We start from the raw sequence: 23,981 nt of genomic DNA, 5'->3' as shown, positions 1-23,981 counted from the left end.
GTAGACACACCAGGAGGGGTAAAACAAATGATTGAGGATCTAGGCAGATTAGAGAAATGGTCAAGAGAATGGCAACTACAGTTTAATGCCAAAAAATGCAAAATCATGCACTTGGGTCTCAGAAATCCAAAGACTCAATATAGTATAAATGGCACTATAATGGAAACTACTGAGGAAGAGAGGGATCTAGGTGTCACTATTTCAGGGGACTTAAAAGCAGGTAGGCAATGTAACAAAGCAATGAAGAAGGCAAGTCAGATGCTTGGTTGCATAGGGAGAGGTATCAGCAGTAGAAAGAAAGAAGTAATAATGCCACTGTATAGGTCATTGGTACGACCTCACCTAGAGTATTGTGTTCAGTTCTGGAGGCCATATCTCCAGAAGGATATAAATACATTAGAGACTGTACAAAGAAGAGCAACTAAAATGGTGCATGGCCTACATCACAAAACGTACCAGGAAAGACTAAAAGATCTTAATATGTATACTTTAGAGCCGAGAAGGGAAAGGGGGGACATGATAAAAACTTTCAAATATATCAAGGGCTTTAACAAGGTACAGGTGGGAGACATTCTTCACAGGAAGAGGAGCAACAGAACACGAGGACATGCACTGAAACTAGAGGGAGGAAGATTCAGGGGAAATGTGAGGAAGAATTTTTTCACAGAAAGAGTAGTAGATAAGTGGCATAGCCTCCCAACAGAGGTGGTAGACGCAAATACAGTAGTACAATTTAAACATGCTTGGGATAAGCATATTGATATCCTTACAAAAAATAAGGATCAAATATGGTTTGAGGTAACATGTTTAAAAAAAGGGGCAGACTAGATGGGCCAAGTGGTTCTTATCTGCCGTCAAATTCTATGTTTCTAAGGTGACCTTAGGTCGGACTGTTCAAATTACACTGTAACCCAGGTTGATCTAGTCTCCAACCCTGGTCGCTGCCCGAATTTTATTGCAAGGTCATTTAAGGCAGGTCAATTATCCTGGCTCCTTTGTGACCCAGGGTGCCCCTGCATCAACCCGGGTCATAGTGGTAGTCCGAAAAGGGTATTTAGCTTGTCTTGCGGGGTGTGTGTGTGTTTGGTTTATTTCTGTTTAAAACAAACTGTTCTTTCTTCAGCTCCTGGATATGGAGCTCCAGGTCAAGGAGCAGGATATGGAGCTCCAGGTCAAGGCGCAGGATATGGAGCTCCAGGTCAAGGCGCAGGATATGCTGTTCCCCCTGGTGGTCCAGGTTATGGAGCGCCATCTGGAGGTCCTGGATATGGAGGATCTGGCTTTGGTGCTCCTGCTGCTGGCGGGTATGGGGCACCTGCAGCTGGTGGATATGGTGTCCCTCCAGGAGGTGCACCTGCAGCTGGTGGATATGGTGTCCCTCCAGGAGGTGCACCTGCAGCTGGTGGATATGGGGCTCCTGCAGGCGGTATGCCAGGTTATGGAGGATACCAGCAGCCTTCCCCTCAGAGCTATGGAGGAGGGGGACCAGGCCAAGCACCAGGTTAGTGGACTGTAATAACACCTTAACTGAGTGATTCTCAAACTCTGTCCTCAGGGCTCCTTAACAGTCCAGTTTTTAAGTCTAGCCATTCATAGGCACAGGTGACTTAATTAGGACGTCAGTCTGATTTATACCACCTGTGCAAAAGTTTGGTTATGTGTAAACTGTGGATATTTACGCTTTGTGACTAATGGAGCCTACACACATAGTGATTTGTACCTGATTTCTAAGCGATCTGTATGTGTAAGGCCCATATGATGTAAGTCACTGTCAATGGGCTAGATGTTTCAAGCATGTTTGAGATATCTATTCATGGGGATGCAGTTTAAATCTTCGGCGGTCGGGATCCCGGCGTTCAAAATCCCGTCGCCGAAATCCCAACACTTTCTCCCCCCGTGGGTGTTCACGACACCCTCGGAGGGAGAATAAATTAGTGTGCCGAGCGTAGCGAGGCGCCGGGCCCGCTGCGTGGCGAGCCCGCAAGGGGGGGCGATCCACGTCCCCCCCCCTTGTCGGGATTCCGGCGTCGGGATTTTGAACCCTGGGATCCCGACCGCCGGCTTTTCATTCCGAATCCTATTCATGGTCCTTATTCTCTCTTGTGAGAACACGGGCAGGGTCAGATCGCTCCGCACAAATAGCTGGTGTGCTGGGAGATGCTAGATCGCTCAGCACAAAGCTCATATTCCCAGTGTGTAGGCCATATAATGATGCCTACACATTGGTATATGTATGCTTCATTTGTAAGCTATTTGGCTAAATCGCTTAGAAATTAAGCTGAAATCGCTCAGTTTGTATACCTTATGGCAGGGGTGTCAAACTCAAATTCATCGGGGGCCGCATCAGCAGTTTGGTCACCCTCAAAGGGCCGGTTGTATCTGTATGTCCCCCTGTATAATTATAATACCATGACACCACAGGCTGCTCCCACTGTATAATATAAAATGCATGCCATGACACCACAGACTGCTCCCCCTGTATAATATAATAAAAGTAATGCCATGACACATAAATGATTATACAGGAGGAGCAGCCTGTGGTGTCATGGCATTATTATTATTATTATTATTATTATTATTATACACGGGGACACCTCAGGAAACAGCAGATATATATATTTTTTTATTGTGAGTGTGATCCTCATCCTCACTTACTGTTTCTCCGTCTGTCCTGCAGCTGCTGCGGCTTCCAGCTTTTCTTCACTGCTTGCTGCGGCCACACTGTCCCCGACTCCCGGTCCAGCTTCCCTGCCTGCTCCTACTTTTCTACAGACGCATGGGCGGGCGGCGTCATCGTCATGACGTCCCCACCCAGTGTCTGTCACTGCCGGGCATCAGAGGGAACAGGCGCCGGGCCCTCCTCCACGTAGCCGTGGAGGCCGGCGGCCTTGTTTCTGTAGCCGCATACATATGTGCCTACAGGAACATGGCCGCCGACAGTGGAGGAACAGGTAAGGCGGACGTGGTCGAGGCCCGCAGCACTCCTGTTTTAGACACACTGCCCCTGCATGCTATCTCCTCGCGCGGGCCACATGACGAGGTCTGGCGGGCCGGATTTGGCCCGCGGGCCTTGTGTTTGACACCCGTGCCTTATGGCGATGCACGACCCCTGGTGTCACTATCGACTGTCTAGATCACGGGTGTCAAACACAAGGCCCGCGGGCCAAATCCGGCCCGACAGACCTAGTCATGTGGCCCACGCAGCCGCCGCCAGCCTTCACCTTTTATTCTCTTTTTTGAGAGTTTTTTTTTTTGCACTGCCGGCGGCCATGTTCCTGTGGTCTTTTAAGATGTCTGCGGCCACAGGAACATGGCCGCCGGCCTCCACGGCTACGTGGAGGAGGGCCCAGCAGCCTGTTCCCTCTTATCGAGGCAGTGGCAGACGCTGGGTGGGGACGTCATGACGATGACGCCTCCCACTCACGCGTCTGCAGAGAGGAAGGAAGGCAGGCCGAGTCGGGGGGCTGCAGCAGGACAGGCCGCGGCGCAGAGAGTGGAATTGAAATTACTGGAGCCGCAGCAGCAGTAAAGGAGCCTGAGGGATAAAATACAGTAAGTTACATAAAAAAACAATATATCTGGTGGTGGTGTCATGGCATTACTTTTATATTATACAGGGGGAGCAGCCTGTGGTGTCATTATTATTGTACAGGGGGAGCAGCCTGTGGTGTCATGGCATTATGCCATGACACCACAGGCTGCTCTCCCTGTATAATAATAATGCCATGACACCACAGGCTGCTCCCCCTGTATAATATAAAAGTAATGCCATGACACCACAGGCTGCTCCCCCTGTATAATATAAAAGTAATGCCATGACACCACAGGCTGCTCCCTTTGTATAATATAAAAGTAATGCCATGACACCACAAGCTGCTCCCCCTGTATAATAATTTGTGTCATGGCATTACTATTGTTATATTATACAGCGGGAGCAGCCTGTGCTGTCATTGCATTATTATTATACAGCGGGAGCAGCCTGTGGTGTCATTGCATTATTATTATACAGCGGGAGCAGCCTGTGGTGTCATTGTATTATTATTATACAGCGGCCCTTTGAGGGTGACCAAACTACTGATGCGGCCCCCGATGAATTTGAGTTTGACACCCCTGGTCTAGATCTTTCATGCATGCTTTGTATGTGTTCTATCCGGTCAGATCGATTAGCAAGAAACTGCAAATTGCCTTTGTTTTACGGAGTGATCTGACCTCACTCCTGTAATACCCACGCATTATTTAAATTCATCTCCTATATTAAATAACTCGGCACAAATCTCTCAGGGTTTATTGGCGATCTAGACTCTGGGAAATCTCTCACTAAATGGCTCAGAACAGTTCTTTCTCATTATGGGCCTACACACAGAGCGATTATCAGTCATTTTCTGAGCGATTTTTACATAATTTCACTAAAACGCTCAGAAAATGCCTGCATATCGCTTTGTGTGTGGGCACCCCGCAGGTCTGTATCTGCAGCCGATTATTAACCCGCATGCAGGTTCTTAATTCATTGGGGCCAGTGTTCTCCATGCAGACAGATCGCTGAGGGCACATTGCTGGGTGGTGAGTGATCATACTGAGCGATCTAGCATCACTCCGATTGCTCAGCAGGTCACCCAGTGTGTGTGAGGCCCATTTGGTTAAACAAAATCAAATGTGATCACACTAACCTGTGAGGCTGGTGTCTACCTGTGAATCCCTGCCATACTGGAATATTCTGGGAGTGCACTGGGTGTGTCCCAATCTGCATAATGTAACTTTATTGCTCATGACTGCGAGCCAATCACTCAGAATTATTAAACAAGAATTAAACATTTGATTTGGCTACACAGACATGTATGATATTTTGTAATATATTTGTTTTGTTCAGTGTTGTGTTTACTTGCCAGGTTAACAAGTAAGCTATTTGCTCCTAGTAACATCCAACTAATGACAGTCAGGATGCAGATTCTGCATGCCTGTGTTCAGTATGTAATGTCTTTCCATTTGTAGTCATTGCACACTGAGTAGGATTTAGGTCATACACTGTGTCAGTAAGAGGAAGGGTAGCCTCTGATGTAGGAAAAGCACAATTTGTTTCCCCCCAGCACCCTGAATGATACCATTAACAATATATAAATCCTGACTGGTAACAGAATTCCGAGATCTTGGTTACATATATTTGTGCAAATGTATGAATAAGCCCCCAAGCCATCATCAAGGCTTCTCTGTATATTGAGGGTCCCTAGCGCTATATCTAGGTGCAGAGTGCGGCACCCCAAAAAATCAGCTTAAGCCAGAAAGCCCAGAGCAGCACACCAGTGAAAAAACTAAAGTGTTAATAAATATAAGTGGTAGGAAGCTGAAGCTATATATAGAAAGTGATACAAAAATGAAATGTCATTCAAATATTAAAGATAGTGTTATGGTGCCCATACATGGTGCGATAGCACCGTGCGATGCGCGCTCCAGTGGGGGATGCCCTCAGATTGCATTCCTTGCGATGCGATCTAGCCCATAACGGGTTCGACCATCGCACCCTGTATGGCAGGGCTGGGCAACACCGGCCCTCCAGATGTTAGTGAACTACACATCCCAGAATGCCTTGCATCAGTTTCAGCATGGCCACATAGCAAAACTAATGCAAAGCATCCTGGGATGTGTAGTTCACTAACATCTGGAGGGCCGGTGTTGCCCAGCCCTGCTGTATGGGCACCTTTACTGTACTGAAGACATGAGTGTTAATAGAATGTAATGGTGTGCCTCACTAGAGCCATCCAGCCCAAGCAATCAAGGGGCACCGCACCCCACACTTAATATAGCGCTAGGGGCCCCCAATACAGAGAAGCCTTGATGACTGGGGGCTTATTCATACACTTGCGCAAATATATGTACCAAGATCTCTGCATTCTGTTACCATATAAGGTTTCTATAGTCATCATCTGCAGCCTGAGCACCACCCCATTCACCACACTGGTCACCCTATTAAGGGTCTCACCCCTTCCTTCTCCCCTTGCTGGGAAGTGGCCACAAATGTCCGTGGTGCCTCCACTCCAATAGGTATATTATATGATGGTGAAAGTTGCTTTATTTCTACATCTTTGTGTAAATGAGAATGTAGACCGTTAATGCGACATTCTTTGTTTCCTGGTAAGGTGGATATCAATCGGGGCCGGTACCTGGACAGTCGCCTACGGTATGTATCTCACAGGGAATGTACTCTCCAGCTGAAATTATCAAGCCAAAGCAAAAAAGGCATTCAAATGGTTAATAGTGATAAAATTGAATTAAATAAATAAAAAAATATTTGGTACTTGTGTATTAGCCGGGCGCCCGGTACGTACTTAGCGTAGCAGCGCTGTCAGAATCAGCGTAATGTTCCCGCGGCCAGCGTAATTAGCGTAGTCAGTCAGAAGTAGTGTAGTGTTCCTGCGAGCGTCCCTGTCAGAATCAGGGTAGTGTTCCCGCAGCCGCGTAGCCAGCTTCTGTCGGAATCAGCGTAGTATTCCCGCATAGCGTAGTCAGTCAGAAGTAGCGTTGTGTTCCCGCTGCCACCGCTGAATGTGTTCCTGAAACACCCCCACTATCCACGGCAGCCCGTAGCGTGGCGAGCGGACATGTTGCGCGTCACTCTTTATTGTGCATAGGACGCACTTGTGCCCACTTACCCCCTTTATGCATGAGGCGCACGTGCTAATAATTACTGAGATGCAGGAGCGTCTGAGACAGCTGGAGCGCCTCTCCGCTGGCGCCCGCATGATCCCCTCTCAGTCGGTGTTCACCAACGCAGGGGATCTGGCGGTTAACCGGCGCTGTGTGAGAGGCACTCACTAGACTTGGCATGGATGCCCGGGGACAGAGCCAAGCTGCCGTGGAGTGACTACGTTAGGCAGCCGTTGGACTATGCTGACAGCGTAGCTAGCCTACGCCTGCGTACGTATGCTAATTGGGCGCCCGGCTAATACATAAGTACCAAATATTTTTTATTGCGATTAACCATTTGAGTGCAAAATATCTACTAAAAATGCCAGTGTCGCTCACATTTGTTTTATAAAGAATGTTGTGTAAAAAATAAAGTTTCCAATAGAAGGAAAACATTACAGGTCATTATGATGAATAAAAATGTTTGGCAATTTTGAGAAACTCATTTGGCACTCAAAGGGATAAATAGAATATATTGGTGCCATGTTTGATGCTGCTCTGAAAGCCCATTCCTATAGTAGTTCCCACTGATAACCTGCCTGGCTCTAGTATGTATAAATATAAAATCTCATTCTTAACCAGCTTATTTTATGGTGCAAATGGCAGCTTTTATTGTTCTGCCATATGCCCGGTGGCCATTGAGATATGTCTTTCCCCCAGCCATCAGCATTGCTGATGAGGGCGTACCCAGTTCCTACAGAGGTGCTGGGCTTCCCCCAAGCTCTCCCTTATATGCAAATAACTGCCCAGGACACCGCATCTATTCACATGCCAGCAAGGGATAGTGAAGGCTGTTTTAATGGGGCACCATTAAAGGGGTAAAAGTTGCACTGCCTGCTATAACAGCCTAGCAGGAACACTATAAACTGTGGATGCAGCCACTCACATTACCACTACCATAGTGGGTATTTGCGATCACTAATGTATTTTGTCAGACAACACTGAAATTATTTTTTTATTTTTTTTCACTGCCTAATCTCCCCCCTCCCCCATCCACCCCACTTTAGTCTGTTTTTTAAGAGTCGATAACTGTTTTGTTTATTATAGGTTAGTGTGCAACATCAGGTATGTCATGCTTGTAAGCAAATTGCTTGGCAATATTTAGGCTAATGCATGCATTTATTCTTCATCTTAATTGCACAGAAGAGCAGCTGCATCACATGTACAGTACTTTTATTTTTAATGAAACCATTTAGTGTGACCCCCATACCACTCACTAATGTGTGTTATTTTATGGCCTTTTATTTTGTTCCCTCTAAATGCAATATCCTATTTTTTGTTATAAAATGCTACCTTGCACTTTTTTTTTTTTTTTTTATAAACTAATATGAATTTACCAAAGATGCCTTATTTATTGCTGCTCCTAATTCTTCCTTATATCTTCTTAATTGTGTTTCTAATTGCACTAAGCTAGTTTGGAGCAAGGTGACTGCATGTGTGTGTGCATTGTGTTTGTGTATATTGCTGCATGTATGTGTGACCAATTTCTCCCATAATCAATACTTTTTTTTTGTGTGTGTGTGTGTGTGTGAATATACACTCTCCAAATATAGCGTTTAAGGACGGATTCTGAGTTGGGAGCAAACTTCCCAAGCTGTGCATCTTGGTAAAACTATGCTGCACTGCAGGTGGGCCAGCTCTAATTGGCAGTGTAATAATTAAGCAGCCTAGAATTTGCAGGCCACATGTAAAAACAAACTGTATTTACACTGCATGCAAAAATGCATTTGTTTATGCACACATTGCATTGCAACATGGTTTGCCCCACATACAGTTACTTTCTTACTCAGAATCTGGTCTTTTTGTTTCCATATAGATACTGCCATCCATATAAATGTGTTGTTTTTCCCCCCCCCCACTTGGTTCCATGATTTTGGCTAGTATTGCCTTCATAAAGTGTGGTAATTATTGATAAGCAGCCAAAGCAAGGTTTTTTTTTTTTTAAATCTGACTTCAATTGCGGCATTTTTTATAGGCCTTCTTAAAAAGTTGAAAGGGCAATTTGTTGAATACCCGCTAACTGTTTTGTAACACTTGCCTGCTATCCTTGATCTTGTGGGAGACCCACAGTTTTTCAGATTGTTCACCACAGCCTCGGAAGAGTAGATACCCCTCCTGCATTTGGACACTTCCTAGTGAAGTAGGAAGAATTGGAAGACTTATGTAGGAAATCCCTGCGTCCCCAGAGGCTGGGGCCTAGTGGTGTGTGTATATGGGAGAGTTACATTTTTGTCCCATCCCTGATGCTAATTTGATCAAGCCATGGTAATTTCTTCCATGCTGTGTTGAGGTCTAATGGTAATATTGGCTACGCCCTGTCACACCAACATGTATCTACTCCTGGGGGGTGCTCCTGGAGAGGGAAATAATAAGATATGCAAGTATGTGTCAAGCTAAGCCACTAAAAGGGTGTACACATGGTACAATTCTTTTTCTATTCCATCCAGATTCAATTGAATCGAAAAATAGACCACATCGAAATGTGTGTGTGTGTGTGTGTGTGTGTGTACACACCCTATAACAGTGTCTTTAAGTTGTCTATAACCTGGGCCACAGTGTCTGTCTCCCTGAGTTCCTCATGAATATTTTGCAGGTGTTGGGTGCCTTAGCTACATGACTTCTGTAGCTTTTGCCTGGCCTTGTTCTAGCACAAAATTGGGCGCGCATCGCAGACCATAAGGCATGCAATGGTATGCGATGGTATACAATTTTAAATTGTATGCCATTCTATCGCATATACAATGGTATGCGATTTAAAATTGTATAAGCACCCTAATGGGTTTTTCCATGTTAAGTGGCCCCTATAAGATATTTAAACGTGATGGGTGCTTAGTATGTTAAAAGCACCCCCACTATCAACGCCAACCCGAAGCATGGCGAGCGCAGCGGTACGCGTCCTACGACCTTTTTATACCCCCACTATCCACGTCGGCGTAGAGTTGATTTTTATATGGTGTGGCAAGCGCAGCCACGCTTCGGGTTGGCGTTCATAGTGGGGGTGGCGTGGGGGTGCATTTAACTTTGTAAGCCCCCATTAGGGTGCTTATACAATTAAACATCGTATAGGGGGCTTCTACAATTTAAAATCGCATCGGGTGTATGCCATGCGATTATATGTCGTTCGACCTAATATCGTGGGCGCCGTGATAATACACAAGTACCCAAAATTGTTGAAACTGTGCAGACTTGAGTCCCTACTGAAAACAACTTGTAAGGGAGCACTCCTTCACCATGCCTAATCTCTTCCTGATCATTTACCAGAAGAAAAGCTTTTTTTATGCGGTTTAGAATAGATTGCTAATGGGTTTTCTTGTTTACAAAGCTGTAGCTCGTGTCCGATCAGTGTAGGATTTTTATTCTTTTATAAACTAATCTGAAGGTCTGCCTCTGGATCTCTTATTTGGTCTTCTCTTGACTTAAGAGTTTCTAACATCTGGGTGCATCTTCTAGTCTTCCCTAGTTCATTCTGCCCACTCCATAAAGTTCATTTTGGGCTACTTTCACAGTGTGAAGTCTATATTATTCTCATTCTACAACAGATATACAACCATTGCTTCACATTATAAACTGCTGAAGAGTAGCATATAAGCATCATTCTATGCAGTGTGTTCCCTGATGAGAACAGTAGTAATCTATCTAGATTTATACTGCATGCGGTATAAATCTAGTCAGGCAGTGAGGACGCAAGGTATCGCAGTCACTTGGGGGTGTACACACAGAGCAATCTGTGCCTAGTTTCACAGCTACATCGGATATAAAAGGGCGATGGTAATACATGCAAAACAAGCCCGATATTGTGGTTATTCGGTACTTATGTAATATCTGGGCTCCCGTTTTTCTTATGAGACCGCATCCCCTCGCGGGGCTCGCTGCGCTCGCCACACTATATAAAATCAACTCCATGCGTAGTTGGATAGTAGGGGTATGAAAAAATGGGGTGCATTTAACATGGGAGCCCAGATAATACATAAGTACCGGTTATTCCTACTCTTAAAACTGAACGTAAATGAATGTATTTCTTAGAGATTTGGTTTCTTTGTTCTGTATTTATGTAACCTCACCTTCCATTTCATACATTTTGTAATGATCATGGACCTTATAAACACTATAATATATATACATATGTGTTACCTTGTTTTTCCCACTTTCATCTTGTGTAATTGTCACTGTTTTGCAGCCTTATGCAGCAGCGATGACAGCCACTCAGGGCACCATCCGAGCAGCTGCAAATTTCGATGCGCTGGGAGATGCAGAAAAACTCAGGAAGGCAATGAAGGGATTTGGTACGAAATGATCTTTATTTTCGAGAGTCTCTTACCTTGTGCTTTATCTGCTTCTATAATTCCAGGATTTGCCACCAGTTGGAGTTTTTATATTTATGTATTTATTTATTTTTGTCTGTAAATACAATTACAGGAACTGATGAGCAAGCTATCATTGATGTGGTTTCTAATCGTTCTAATGACCAGAGACAAAAGATAAAAGCAGCATTCAAAACTGCTTATGGAAAGGTAATTTGTTTCTGTAACTGCATATTGGTGCAGTACTTATTAATGAGGAGATAAATCTAACCCTCCAAAGAGAGCAAGTTGCCCATTGCGCTATTGTACTGTGCCAAATAAGTTACCACGTATAGATCAGATTCTATCCATTTGGTCTTATACTGGTAGGGGGGGGGGTTGCCTGGGACAACAAATAGACTAATGGGAAAAGAAGGTTGTCTTTTTGTTGGCGCATTAGAAAGGTATAATAAATGTAACTTTTAATCAACCAAATTAAAATCATTTTGATTTGTGAAATAAAAGCAAATTTATACAGAGTAAAAGAAATGAGTAATTCTAAACAAGTTCTATTATGGGCTGTGTTTAATCCCGGGTCACCACTGTTGGGCCGGCCCGACATTCGTGACCTGGTCCCGTTCTCAGCACGCTAGACTGCATCTCAGCAGGCGGGATTTAATGTCCCGCCTGCCAAATGCCGAAAAGGGGGCGTGACGCGAGATACGGCCGTGGATAGTCAAGATACGGCCCGGAGCTTGACAATCCACGGACATACTGGTCAGAACGGGCCCGACTGCTTCTCAAGTTGGGTCCGTTCTGCCCAAGATACCTGTTAAATGCTTTTGGGAAAGACAGCATTGAATAAGCACCCGCTGCGATTTCCCCCGTTGGATTGAATACCCCCCTATGTCTTTATTGCATGTCTAAATATTATTTTATTTTTCTCAAGTTTATATCATACATATATTGGTCAATAAGGTAGGCAAGAATTGTATAAAGCTACAATTCGTATCAAGTATAAGTGCAATACATTAGTGCATCAACAAAAAGCCAACCATTTCCTGTTAATCTTTCCTAATTCATGCATATACCTGTACGAATCCTCAAAACATAAGGTAGGGTCCTCTGTTCCAAAGTATCTTACCTGATCTTTCGTGTGAAAGATTGGTTCTAGCGCTGCACTGAGAATTTTTTTGCAACCAAATATTAAATTATACTTCGTATACTACTGCAACTGACGGCTTGTGTATCTTGTTTCGGTTATGGATATTGAGAATATTGTTTGCTGAGAAGCCACAAAGCATACTCCCCAGGTTTGGTTCTCTAGTATTTCACTTTCCAACAGCTGCACTCCTGAACATGATTCACTGTTACGTATGTTGGCATGTTGAAAGGCATATTGTAATCTGATCTTCCAGAAAATGTGTGAAGCTATGTATACAATCTGAAAATAAGATCATTTCCAAGGGAAATCCCTAAATTCACAGATAAATATAGGCCTAAGAAACAAATTGGTATAAAACCCTGGGTGCTAGGCTGTAAAAAGCATGCAGAAGAGGAAAATAAGCCGTTTTCTTACATTGAATGGTATTTTCAAGATCTGGAAATATAAACCTATATAGTACAATCCTGTGTGTGGAAACATACTTGCTCAGAGCTATAAAAAACTATGATGCAGAAATATTGTAACTGATAAGATCCTTTTAATGACTACCTATAATAGAATGATATAATAAACTTAAAAATGTAACAAAACCCTGTGCAAATAAATGGATGACCGGTTACAGGACTGACTCATTTCAAGCCAGTAGTGTTTTCTCAAGGCTTTCCCAGTCCTCTTCCTTGTGGTGGTTAAAAAGGTCCCCATAGTAGCTATGTCCTCCTGATATTTGATTTGACTATATAGTACAGATCTGCCAAAATGTATTTTTCGATGCTATTTACGCTACACGGGAGCGCGCATTGGGATTGAATCTGCATCGAAAGTCGAAAAACCATTCGATGCCGCTTCTATAAGCAAAATCGAATAGAAAAATAGTGCATAACTCACCATGTATATAATAGTGCGTACGCACTGTTTGATTAGATTTTTCGATATTCGCTTTCAATTAAATCCCAGTGTTCCTGATCCTTCAGGCAGGAGATTGAAATTAAATTGGAAAAGACTGACCTAGGTCAATCTATTAGAGTGCTTTTATATGAGTCTATTCCCTTGAAGAGCAGCCGATTTCAGGGGATGGTCAATTCCCCAAGTAAGAATATAGAACAACAAAAAACAGAGGCAGAATCGGCGCTCAGAAAAATACTGTTTCAAGTGCTTGCATCAATTCAATGAAAATTATTTAATAAATTAATAAATAAATTCATACACATGTATACAATAAACACAAGAAAAATAATAAATATAAATATAAAAACCATAACTAGCAATGGACTTATTGGGAGAGCTGGGGTATTTGTATAGTCACCCGTGTGGTGTTGATAGGACCTGCACTGATCCAAGAACTTGTGTCCATAAAAGTCCAGAGAGCGTCCGTGTGATTTATGGCCGTATGATGGTATGTCCTGGTAACTGCCTAGGAGGTGTGCCCGTTGGCAAAAGATGATATATGATATGCAGCCCGGGATGTCCTTCCAGTTGGATTTGGCAATCAGGATTCTTTAGGCTCTGCACGGTTTCAAGGGAACGGTCTTTAGGACAGGATCAGATGTAAATAGAGCAGGTCGTCAGCACTTCATTAGGGGACTTGATGAGTCTCTCTCCAATAGTGTCCAGCAAAACACCAACGCGTTTCGCTGTGTTGGCTCACAGCTTTATAAAGCTGTGAGCCAACACAGTGAAACGCGTTGGTTCACAGCTTTATAAAGCTGTGAGCCAACACAGTGAAACGCGTTGGTTTTTGGCTGGCTATCATATATCATCTTTTGCCAACATGGCCCACCTCCTAGGCAGTTACCAGGACATACCATCATACGGCCATAAATCACACGGACGCTCTCTGGACTTTTATAGACACAATTTCTTGGATCAGTGCAGGTCCTATCAACACCACACGGGTGACTATACAAATACCCCAGCTCTCCCAATAGGTCCATTGCTAGTTATTGTTTTTATATTTATTATTTTTCTTGTGTTTATCGTATACATGTGTATGAATTTATTTATTAAATAATTTTCATTGAATTGATGCAAGCACTTGAAACAGTATTTTTCTGAGCGCCGATTCTCCCCTCTGTTTTTAGGAGATTGAAATTAAATCTGAATCTAATGCAACAGTGAACACATTAGATTTGCACCATCTACTATTAGATTTTTTTCTATTCGATTTACACTACGTGGGAGCGCGCATTGGGATCGAATCCTTCTGTAAACAAAACTGAATAGAAAAATAGAGAAAATGTCACTGTGTGCCCTCTATAAATTGTATGGTCATTGCCGGAAGTGATGCAGCGGCTCACTTCCGGTCTGCATAAAAACCAAAAGTGGTCCGCACAATTGCCGTTCTTGATGTAGAGTGGTATGGTAGTGTTTTGTGTGTCTATAGATTCTAGATAAAAACAGGAAATGAGCTTTCAAACTTTGGATGCTCACCCCTTCTAGAAAAGTGTGACTGGTTTCCACAGTAACAAGAAAAGCATTTAGATTTTGAAGGCATGGTGTGAAAAAGTTAAGCAGAACCTCAGTTCATAAATAAATAAAGGGGGGATGCTAATAATAAAAAAACAAAACCTACTTTTATTAAGTTATAAGTCCTTGTTCAGTCCAGGTGGCTAGAGGGTCTTTGTCTTATGTTTTATCTCCAAGAAACTTTGACCATTTCCATGCCTTTTCTAATGTACATACTATACATACATCTCTCTACTAATATTCTGATCTTTTTGTTTTGTTTTAAAGGATCTGATTAAAGATCTGAAATCTGAATTAAGTGGAAATGTAGAAGAACTGATCATTGCACTGTTTATGCCACCAACCTATTATGATGCATGGAGCTTGCGTTATGCCATGAAGGTAATATTAAAAAGAACCGTTATAAATTACGATATGATAAATGGCACCTCTAATTCTTGTCAGACAAATGATACTAGTCTTTGTGGTTTTAGAGAGTTGGTAGAACGCTGCTCCCCCTCACCAACCTTCTGTTTAGGGACCTGGATAACTAAAGTTTTCTACACGTTCTTTCTGCAAACTTTTTTTAAAAATAATATAAATTGGGTCCCCCTTATCCTGCCACCTGCTGATACTGCTGCCTGAATTAGTCAGTACGTGGTCCCACCATAGACTGTTCCCAACCTCTATGTGCTGTGTTTTGTTCCCTTGATTTAGCACTGTAAGATCTACCTTCAGTGAAGTGCATCCTCTGTGAGCAAGGTGTACAGGATTTATCCTATTGACACACACTTGTCAGTGTTCCCATGAATACTTGAGTCCTTGTATCTAGGGATGCCAATCCAGGGGTCGGTGGGATCCCGGGATTTAGGGCATTTTGGCCAGGATTTGAATCCCAGGATTGGAGTCTATAATCCAGAGATTTGGGGATCTAATCCTTGGGATAGCCTCAGCCGCCACCGTGTACAGGGCACAGCTGCCCACTGTCTCCCTACGCTTGTCTCCCTACGCTTGTCTCCCTCTCCTGTGACCATGGCAGTGGGGAGAGGTAATAGATGCAGCAGTGTGCCTATCTGGAGGCCAATCCTGGGATTTATGTTTTTTTAATCCCGACTAGCAGGATTGAAAAATCTGTTTGGGATTGGCTTCCCTATTTGTAACCTTTTGTAGTGCTTCCAACATGGCTGCATCACCTTTTTTTATGCTCATGGATGGGATGAAAAATACTGTAACCTAATGGCTATGTTTGGAATCTTCTCCAGGAGTAAGGATGCTGCAAACACCCATTTTGTGTCATCTCTGCTCGAGTAACATGTTTCACCCAGGGTAATCTTACATAGTGTGCACAAAATGGCTGCCTCATCTGGTACCTTCTGTGCATGGAAAATGGAACCCATGGAAGTTATTACCCAAAATGTCTGCAACTTCCCTGCAATATGTATGCTCTTTAGGCCTCTGTACAAATAATTATTTCAGAAATCGAAAATCGCAACATTTTTTTTTTTTTTAAACAATATACCATGTTTCTCATATCTTACATAATCTATAAATCTATAACCTGTATCCTATTTCTTGCAGGGGGCAGGAACACAGGAACGAGTGCTCATTGAGATCTTATGCACAAGGACAAACAACGAGATTAAGAACATTGTTGCGTGTTACAAGGCAGAGTTTGGGCGGGACATTGAGAAGGACATCCGATCTGACACTTCTGGTCACTTCGAGAGACTTCTTGTGTCCATGTGCCAGGTCAGCTGAACTGTTCTCTTCTTTGACAATAACCATTTCTGAGCAGTAAGCTTGCGGGTATGCGTTCAATAGATCGGCACCAAATTGTTGACAGGTACAAGATCACCATAGACAAAAGGTCAGCATAGCAATGGTCCTCACATGAGAAGGTCAATATGAGTTTTTGGGGAGTTGTTTTTTTCTTTTTTAATTTTATGATACTTTACCATTCTGTATTGGAGTCTGCATGGATGGTAAAGTGTATATAGTCTGAAAAAGGACCATTGCCATGTCAACCTTTTACCCATGTTGACCTTGTGCACTTCCACCATTTGGTGTTGACATATTGACAATTTACCATTTAGAGCAGGGGTGGCCAAACCTGTCATCAAGATCTAACCGTTCATGTTTTTCAGGCAACCTGTGGATCTATAGTAGGAATGAATGCAGCATATTTGACAATGTGACTGTTAGTAATGACTACAGCTGTGCACCAGCTAGGGAGTCTGGGAAATGTGACCGTAATGGTGCCCACACACGCACCGCTCCCGCAGCACCTCATCGCACAGTACAAAAAGTATGTGCTGCACATACTTTTTGTACTAGCTTTTTATCGCATCGCATGCACATTGCATGCACAAGGCATACAATGCGATGCTATGTGTGCTAGTTAAGCACAGAACGCACGCCGGGATCGATGCGTCTGTAGGCACCTTTAGTAATGACTACAGCTGTGCATCAGCTAGGTGATTTGGAAAACATGGACCATTGGTAGATCTCGAGGGCTGGTTTGGCAATCCCAGATTTAGTACATTGCAAATTCCATGTCAAGCCGGTTATGCTCGAATTGAACTTAAACTTGTTCAGAGCAAGGAATGCATATGTTTAGAATGAAATGGTCATGTATAGTTAGGCAAACCTATTTTATTTGTTTTGTACTTTGTCTATTGTAAAATTCATTGGGCTGCTTCTACACATTGCCTTTTGACAAGTCCCTTTTACAGGAACCTGTTTGGATGCATCTCTACACTATGGGGGAAATGTACTAAGATGTGTATTCAGCTAAGATCAGATTCTGTCTATCTTCTAAAGGGTGCTAAATAAATAAGTAGCTTCTGATTGGTTGCCCATAGCAACATCACATGTGAGTTAGATTTGGGTGGGGTTTTACTTCAAAGTGAGATCTATATTGCAGTGTAGAAATAAAGCAGTCAGTATTTTCCCTGCACAATAACTCACCCAAATCTAATTCTCAGTGCACATTTTACATCTGCCCCCTGGAGTGCACATGGTTTTGTCCATCTAAGAAGGAGTGAACCAGAATAAGGCCCTATGTATGTGATTGGATTTTAAAATGCTGCTGCTGGGCTACTTGGTCTGGGTGAGGCCAGAAATGCAGAGGAAGGTGTAGATTTACGAGAGGGCAGTTTGTCAGTGCTCTGCTGCTTTGGCAAATAGTATAGCATAGATTTAGTTTTGTTATTTTAAAACTGTTGGCCAAATAGTCAGATGATCTGTGGCTTTGGTTAACGGTTAGTAAATATACTCCAAGTCTAGATCCCACCTGGTAGGCTGAATCTTGCTAAAATCCCTTAAAGGTATGCAACCAAGTATCTTGCTAAACATCCTTACTGCTTGTGACTACATTACTTACCAGGTTCCAGAAATGTCTTCTTACACCGGTGGTTCCAGAAAGTAAGAATTCTTCTTGTCTCTACCTAGGGAAACCGTGATGAGAATCTCAATGTGAACATGCAACAAGCAGAACAAGATGCTCAGCGACTCTACCAAGCGGGTGAAGGGAAGCTAGGCACTGACGAGTCGTCCTTTAATCTGGTGCTGGCTAGCCGAAGCTTCCCACAGTTGAAGGCAGTGGCTGAAGCATACGCCAGGGTAAGGGAGTTCTTTTTATTGAGGATGAGGCTGACTTCAGAACATGTTAAAATGCTGCTTTATTATCTAGGACAGTGCTGTCCATTAATGTAATGGTTTGCCTGGTAGAACATATTCCTCCTCCACCCCACTAGTTAGAAGCCGAGCGACACTAGGCTACACACAATGCTTTCTGTGCCATGTGCTGCTCCTAGCTTTGCAGTCCATTTCTGCTGTGAGCAATATTGGCATGTTATACGCATTTTCTGTTGTGGTGTAGAAGTTCTTTGTTGTATACGTTCCTGTAACAGTTATTTATGGAAATTCCACGTGTTCACTTATTTATTGTTCACTTACATTCTTGTGTTTATTGCACAGACCTAACAGAAGCGAACAAAATTATATCCTGTTTGAATAGAACATTTTTACATTTATTTTGTGTTCCGGAGATTCCTGAATCTATGGCTGAACAGAACTGTCTTTGTTATCTGCATTAAGGGGGTTGTTCTGGTTGATTCGCCTGTTCGCATCCTTGAGTCAACCTATCCCAGCCTTGCGAATGGTGGTACGCCGGCCCACCATTTGCAAGGCGCGTTCCTTTGCACTGGCTGCGAATGGCTGCTGTACATGAACATCCATTTGCAGCGTGCAGGGGAACACCCACATCATACGCTGGTCGGCGACCATCTGATATTGTGGAACGTGCACACATGTATGTGGTCTCACATATACGTTCAGAAGGAAGTGAGCGGGCAGCTGACATCCAGAGATGTCAGCTGCCCGGCGCCCACATCACTGCTTCATTAGCATGAGACCGCCCAGCGTCTAATGGGAAGGCCCCCGCCCTTCTCCGCTCCCCCTTCGGCGTGTATGGTGCGTGCACCCGGCGAACCGAAAGTTTGCAGTGGGTGCACGCACCCTGTGTCTGCACATGCGCAGAAACGCGCGCAGCGCAATCGGTTCACACGGAGGACCGAAGCAATCAAAATAAGGTCCATTATGTGACTGCCTGTTCTTATTTTTGGCTTCATAGATTTCAAAGAGGGACTTGCTTAGTACAATTGGAAGAGAATTCTCTGGGTATATAGAGGATGGATTAAAGGCCATATGTAAGTATACGTATTTCATGTAATGGTAGGAGCCTGTGCACTGTTTTAAAATGTCTAAAGTTACTATAAAAAGTATTCACTACCTTTTTCAGCATGTAGACCCCTGTCGTTATTTTATGTAGATCTATCACTGTGAAACTCGTGTCAATCTTTTTTATGTGTCAACCTTTTCACTGTCAACTGTCAATAGTGTTTGGCCCAAAGACTGTCAACCTAATCCCAGTCTCTGGAATAATCCACACCCATGCCAGAGATAGGACCCCTGTGCTTCAGGGTGGAGCCGCTGCCATCCTTATTGTTAATAGACTTTCACTGGAGACTAACCTCTGTTATAGGAAGGTTCAGTGGCCGCCTACACCTTTTTATTAATGGACATTGACGTGAGCTCAAAACTGCTTACAGAGGTTTATCCTTTAGTTTAAATTGCATATTGGTCCTGAACTACAGATTTTATGAATTGTACCTTTCATGCAGAAAGATAAGAGAACTGCGTTTATTCTAGGCTTGCTGCTGGTTCTAATCTGGCTGAGCAATGCTTATTGTAACACTGTTCATGTGTAGACAGTGCGACATTACCTGCCTGGGCGGTAGTCTGCCTCGTGGCTCTTGTTGCCGTCCTAACTTCCTGAGAATCATGGCAGTGTCTGTATATTGGTTCATTCTTGTGAGTTTTGTAGTAATCATCGACTCTCTCTACAGTGCAGTGTGCGCTAAACCGTCCAGCGTTCTTTGCGGAAAGACTTTACAAGTCCATGAAGGGAGCAGGCACAGATGATTCCACTCTAATCAGGATTGTTGCAACTCGCAGTGAGGTAAAGTATACGTTTTCTGAACTTGGTATTCTAGAAACAGCATACTTGTATAACTTTTAATGGGTTGGGATCATTTGGTCTATTGCATTATGGTCGAAAGTCATTAGGTCGAATCCATTAGGTCGACATGCTAAAAGGTCGACATGACTCTAGGTCGACATGGGAAAAGGTCGACATGATTCTAGGTCAAAAGGTCATTAGTTCGACAAGGTCATTAGTTCGACATTGTCTATGTTGACATTCACAAGGTCGACATGGGGTTTTTCACTGTTTTTTTACCTGAATGTCAACACAGTCGACATGGACACAGTTTAAAGTGCACTGCATCCCCTCGCATCGCTCGCTGCGCTCGCTATGCGTCGGGCACGGTGCCTCGCTACGCTCGGCACACTATTTTATTCTCCCGCCACGCCCTAGTGGATGGTAGGGCATGAAATACCGCCTGTCAGCACATGTTGGCTCAAAAAACAGTGAAAAACTCCATGTCGACCTTGTGAATGTCGACATAGACAATGTCGAACTAATGACCTTGTCGAACTAATGACCTTTCGACCTAGAATCATGTCGACCTTTTCCCATGTCGACCTAGTCATGTCGACCTTTTAGCATGTCGACCTAATGGATTCGACCTAATGGCTTTCGACCATAATGCAGTAGACCAAATGACCGCATCCCCTTTTAATATATGGTCCAAATCATTATTTACAGTCCCTGGCCTTTATATTCTTGGAATACATCCTGTTTTCCCTCACTCCATGCAGTTCAGTGGGGAACATCATCCACCATCTTATACACATTTATAACAGAAAATGGCCCAGGCATTATCCTTTCTGTATCTGTCCTCAAACATCCACATACAAAAAAAGGTCTTTGCAAAGTGCTCTGTGGCTTTAATCTTGGGGGGGAAAAAGATACAAAACAATAACCCTCAATGTTAATGAAACACAACCTCTTTAGTTATACAGTACAGCGCTACTTTATGTTCAGGCACTTTGTGTGTCATTTGTTTAACTTGACCGCAATGAGAAAAACCTGGTCTTGCCCAAATGAGCTTACAATCGAAGAGGTGTTGGTAACTCAGATACATAACGTAGAAGAAAAACCTGTTCAATAGCGGTCACTATCAATCACTTAGCGTGCGTGCGTAGTTAATTGTTATTTGCAGCCTGTGTGCAGTGCGGCTTTGGCAACAAAAATCTCTCCCCTGCGTCCGACAACATTGCGTGCACCTATGAATCTGGCACACAGAGGTCACAAATAAGAAGCCGTTGCCACATGGTGTAGTACCAAGAGGGAAAAAAGCTTTAAATAGCGTGATACCATAAGCTGGTCATGACTGATAAGACGACGATAGAGAGATAAGAGAAGAACATGTGCCAATAGTTACAGGATATTTTCTAATCACCAATCGTCCGATGAGCAGATGATATTCTCTATTGTTTGTACGTACTGTATTACTTTCTCAGTATTGTGCCTACTGGTGACTGCATCCTATAGACAGGGATTCTGAGTGCTCATCTTGGTGTCTACTGTATGTCCTCAACCCTCCGGTGTGCTTAAACGACTGCTTACATTTCATTGTGGGGGTAGGAGTCTGTGAATATATCACCAGCTCCCGTTTAAAGGAGGCGCAACTACACCCAGGACAATAAACACAATTTTGTATTCAATAAACACAATATTTATTTTCATTAAATATCATAAAAAACTATTTTTGAAGTGCACTTCTAACACAATAAAAATACACACAAGACAAAATACATATAACATAAAAATTCAGCATCAATTCTTTGAGGCTATATGGTGACTATAATGAGGCTTTGGTAATCACGGCTTTTTATAGATAAATATGAGGCAATGGAATCACATAGTTTCCAGTCCCGCATCAGAGAATTGGTATCTCCTGTGGCCATGTAGATGTATTTTAAAGGTAATCCTTCCTGGTGTGATTTAGGCAGTCATTTATATGGGGTAATCCTTCCTGGTGTGATTTAGGCAGTCTTTTATATGGGGTATAAGTGCCCCCTTCAAGCACTTTTTGCTGGACTCCACACTCCCAGGCTAAGACAATAATCAGGTCCACAGTGTCAGAGATTATCTCCCATTGATCAGCTTCCTGTAGAATGAATTGCAGTTTAACAGCGGTATCTGGTCTCCTTCCTTGGGGCTTACATACGCGTTTCTCTGCCTCTAGTGCATCGGCGGCTTCCTCATAGGGGCAGCAACTTGGACCCAGAGTATTAAAGGATACCCCCATTGAAATAGTATTATCAGTGCTCTTGTGTGACGTATTGTCACTCCCCTGGACCTGCTTACATTTCAGACCACAATCTTTGTTCCATGTCCCTTGGAAGATATTTACTTAAAAGTTACTCAGTGACTGAAAGAAAATAGTCTACATGGTAAGTAACATAAATGAACACCTTTATATTAACACTCCACTTCATTTTCCAGATTGATCTCGTGCAGATCAAACAGGCCTTTACGCAGATGTACCAGAAGACCCTTGCCACCATGATTGCCAGTGATACAACTGGAGACTACAGACGCCTACTGATAGCCATTACTGGCCAGTAGGGTCCAACCTGTGAATGTAATATGCTGGGAACTCTGTTTATATATGCAGATGTAAGGAATATGTTACACTTTTAATGAGTCTGAATAGTGTCAATATAACAGTTGTGTCATCGCGGCCTTGTATGGTGCATTGTTTGTTTTTGTTTTTCTACACATGCCTTATACAAAGTAGATGGACTAGAAGTATTCATAGGTCCATAAACATGAACCGTAATGTCTGTCCAGCATGTCTACTCATTTGTAGAACGAGGCTCCTATGTACTGAGGTCTACATGTGTATGATGGCCACATTGACTAAGAATGCAGGGGAAATTTTTTTAGATTATTTTTTTTATTTTTTAATAAATTCTCCCTTTTTGGAAAATAAACTGCACTTTCAGACTTTGAAAATGACAATGATGTAACTACATAGTCAAACGTAAATGTGTTATATACAGCATGAATAAATGTATACTAGAGTTTTTCTATCTTCACCAACCTGCCTGTTGCTGTTTATTTCTGTATAGAACTAGTCATGTTCTTCTGACCTCACACTATGGGGGCATCCCATAACATTCAGCAATTTACTGCATGGTAACCAGCACCATAGTACTAGCCAATTACAGCCCTTTTTTTTTTCCCCCCATGCAACAAATGACCCATTACCGAGCGGGTATGGGTCTAGGTCGAAATGTTTTTTTTTTCACTGTTTTTCGACCCGAATGTCGACATGGACACAGTTTCAAGTGCACCGCATCGTTCGTAATGCTTCGGGTACGGTGCCTCGCTACGCTCGGCACACTATTTTATTCTCCTACCATGCTAGTGGATGGTAGGGCATGAAATACAGCCTGTCCGCTCAAAAACAGTGAAAAACCCCATGTCGACCTTCTTTTGACTGTCGACTTTGCCCCGTGTTGACCCAATGCTTGTTGACCTAGTTGGTATAGACCTAATGACTGCATCCCTACTGAGCTATAACACATGGGTCTTATCAGCGATTTTGTGTTATCAGCTGAAAAACTGGTCTCCTGGTGCCACTTCAGCCGAGAAGTGCCAGTTTATGGAGCTAATTGGATAGCCCTCGGGGGGATCAATCAGCAGCTAATAGGATACTGCCTTATTTGTATGTATATATGAGGGGTGTGCAATATATCTTTCCTGATGCACAAAAATATCTATTTTGGAATTAATATAGGTACTTATGTTAGTTGGGCGCCCACTTAAGGTGGCCATACACATGCAGATTTATCTTCAGATCTGGCTGGTTGGAACAAAAACATGGTTATGGATGTGAGCAAATGACAGTTGACCATTTGTTCGGAAATGCTGGAAAACT

The 23,981-nt window shown here is 43.2% G+C and overlaps 1 protein-coding gene across 3 annotated transcripts in view; it reads left to right on the top strand.

Annotated features, from left to right (window-relative positions):
* Window positions 1-23,136, top strand: part of ANXA7 (annexin A7) — a 49,758-nt gene extending 26,622 nt beyond the window's left edge. Inside the window, exons 4-15 of one of the 3 annotated variants that reach the window (XM_083148890.1) lie at window positions 1,124-1,501; window positions 6,132-6,172; window positions 7,726-7,743; window positions 8,089-8,103; window positions 10,856-10,961; window positions 11,095-11,189; window positions 14,854-14,967; window positions 16,144-16,314; window positions 18,016-18,186; window positions 19,199-19,274; window positions 19,974-20,086; window positions 22,541-23,136. In XM_083148890.1, coding sequence (XP_083005016.1) covers window positions 1,124-1,501; window positions 6,132-6,172; window positions 7,726-7,743; window positions 8,089-8,103; window positions 10,856-10,961; window positions 11,095-11,189; window positions 14,854-14,967; window positions 16,144-16,314; window positions 18,016-18,186; window positions 19,199-19,274; window positions 19,974-20,086; window positions 22,541-22,663 — 1,421 coding nt within the window. In that variant the 3' untranslated portion in view covers window positions 22,664-23,136. The remainder of the gene's footprint in view (window positions 1-1,123; window positions 1,502-6,131; window positions 6,173-7,725; window positions 7,744-8,088; window positions 8,104-10,855; window positions 10,962-11,094; window positions 11,190-14,853; window positions 14,968-16,143; window positions 16,315-18,015; window positions 18,187-19,198; window positions 19,275-19,973; window positions 20,087-22,540) is intronic. The other 2 variants (XM_083148891.1, XM_083148893.1) reach the window with 2 other exon arrangements.
* The last annotated feature ends 845 nt before the right edge of the window (window positions 23,137-23,981 follow it).

Source organism: Crinia signifera, chromosome 6 (genome assembly GCF_055691185.1).
Source record: "Crinia signifera chromosome 6, ASM5569118v1, whole genome shotgun sequence".
NCBI lineage: Eukaryota > Metazoa > Chordata > Amphibia > Anura > Myobatrachidae > Crinia > Crinia signifera.
This window is presented reverse-complemented; position numbering and strand designations above follow the sequence as displayed.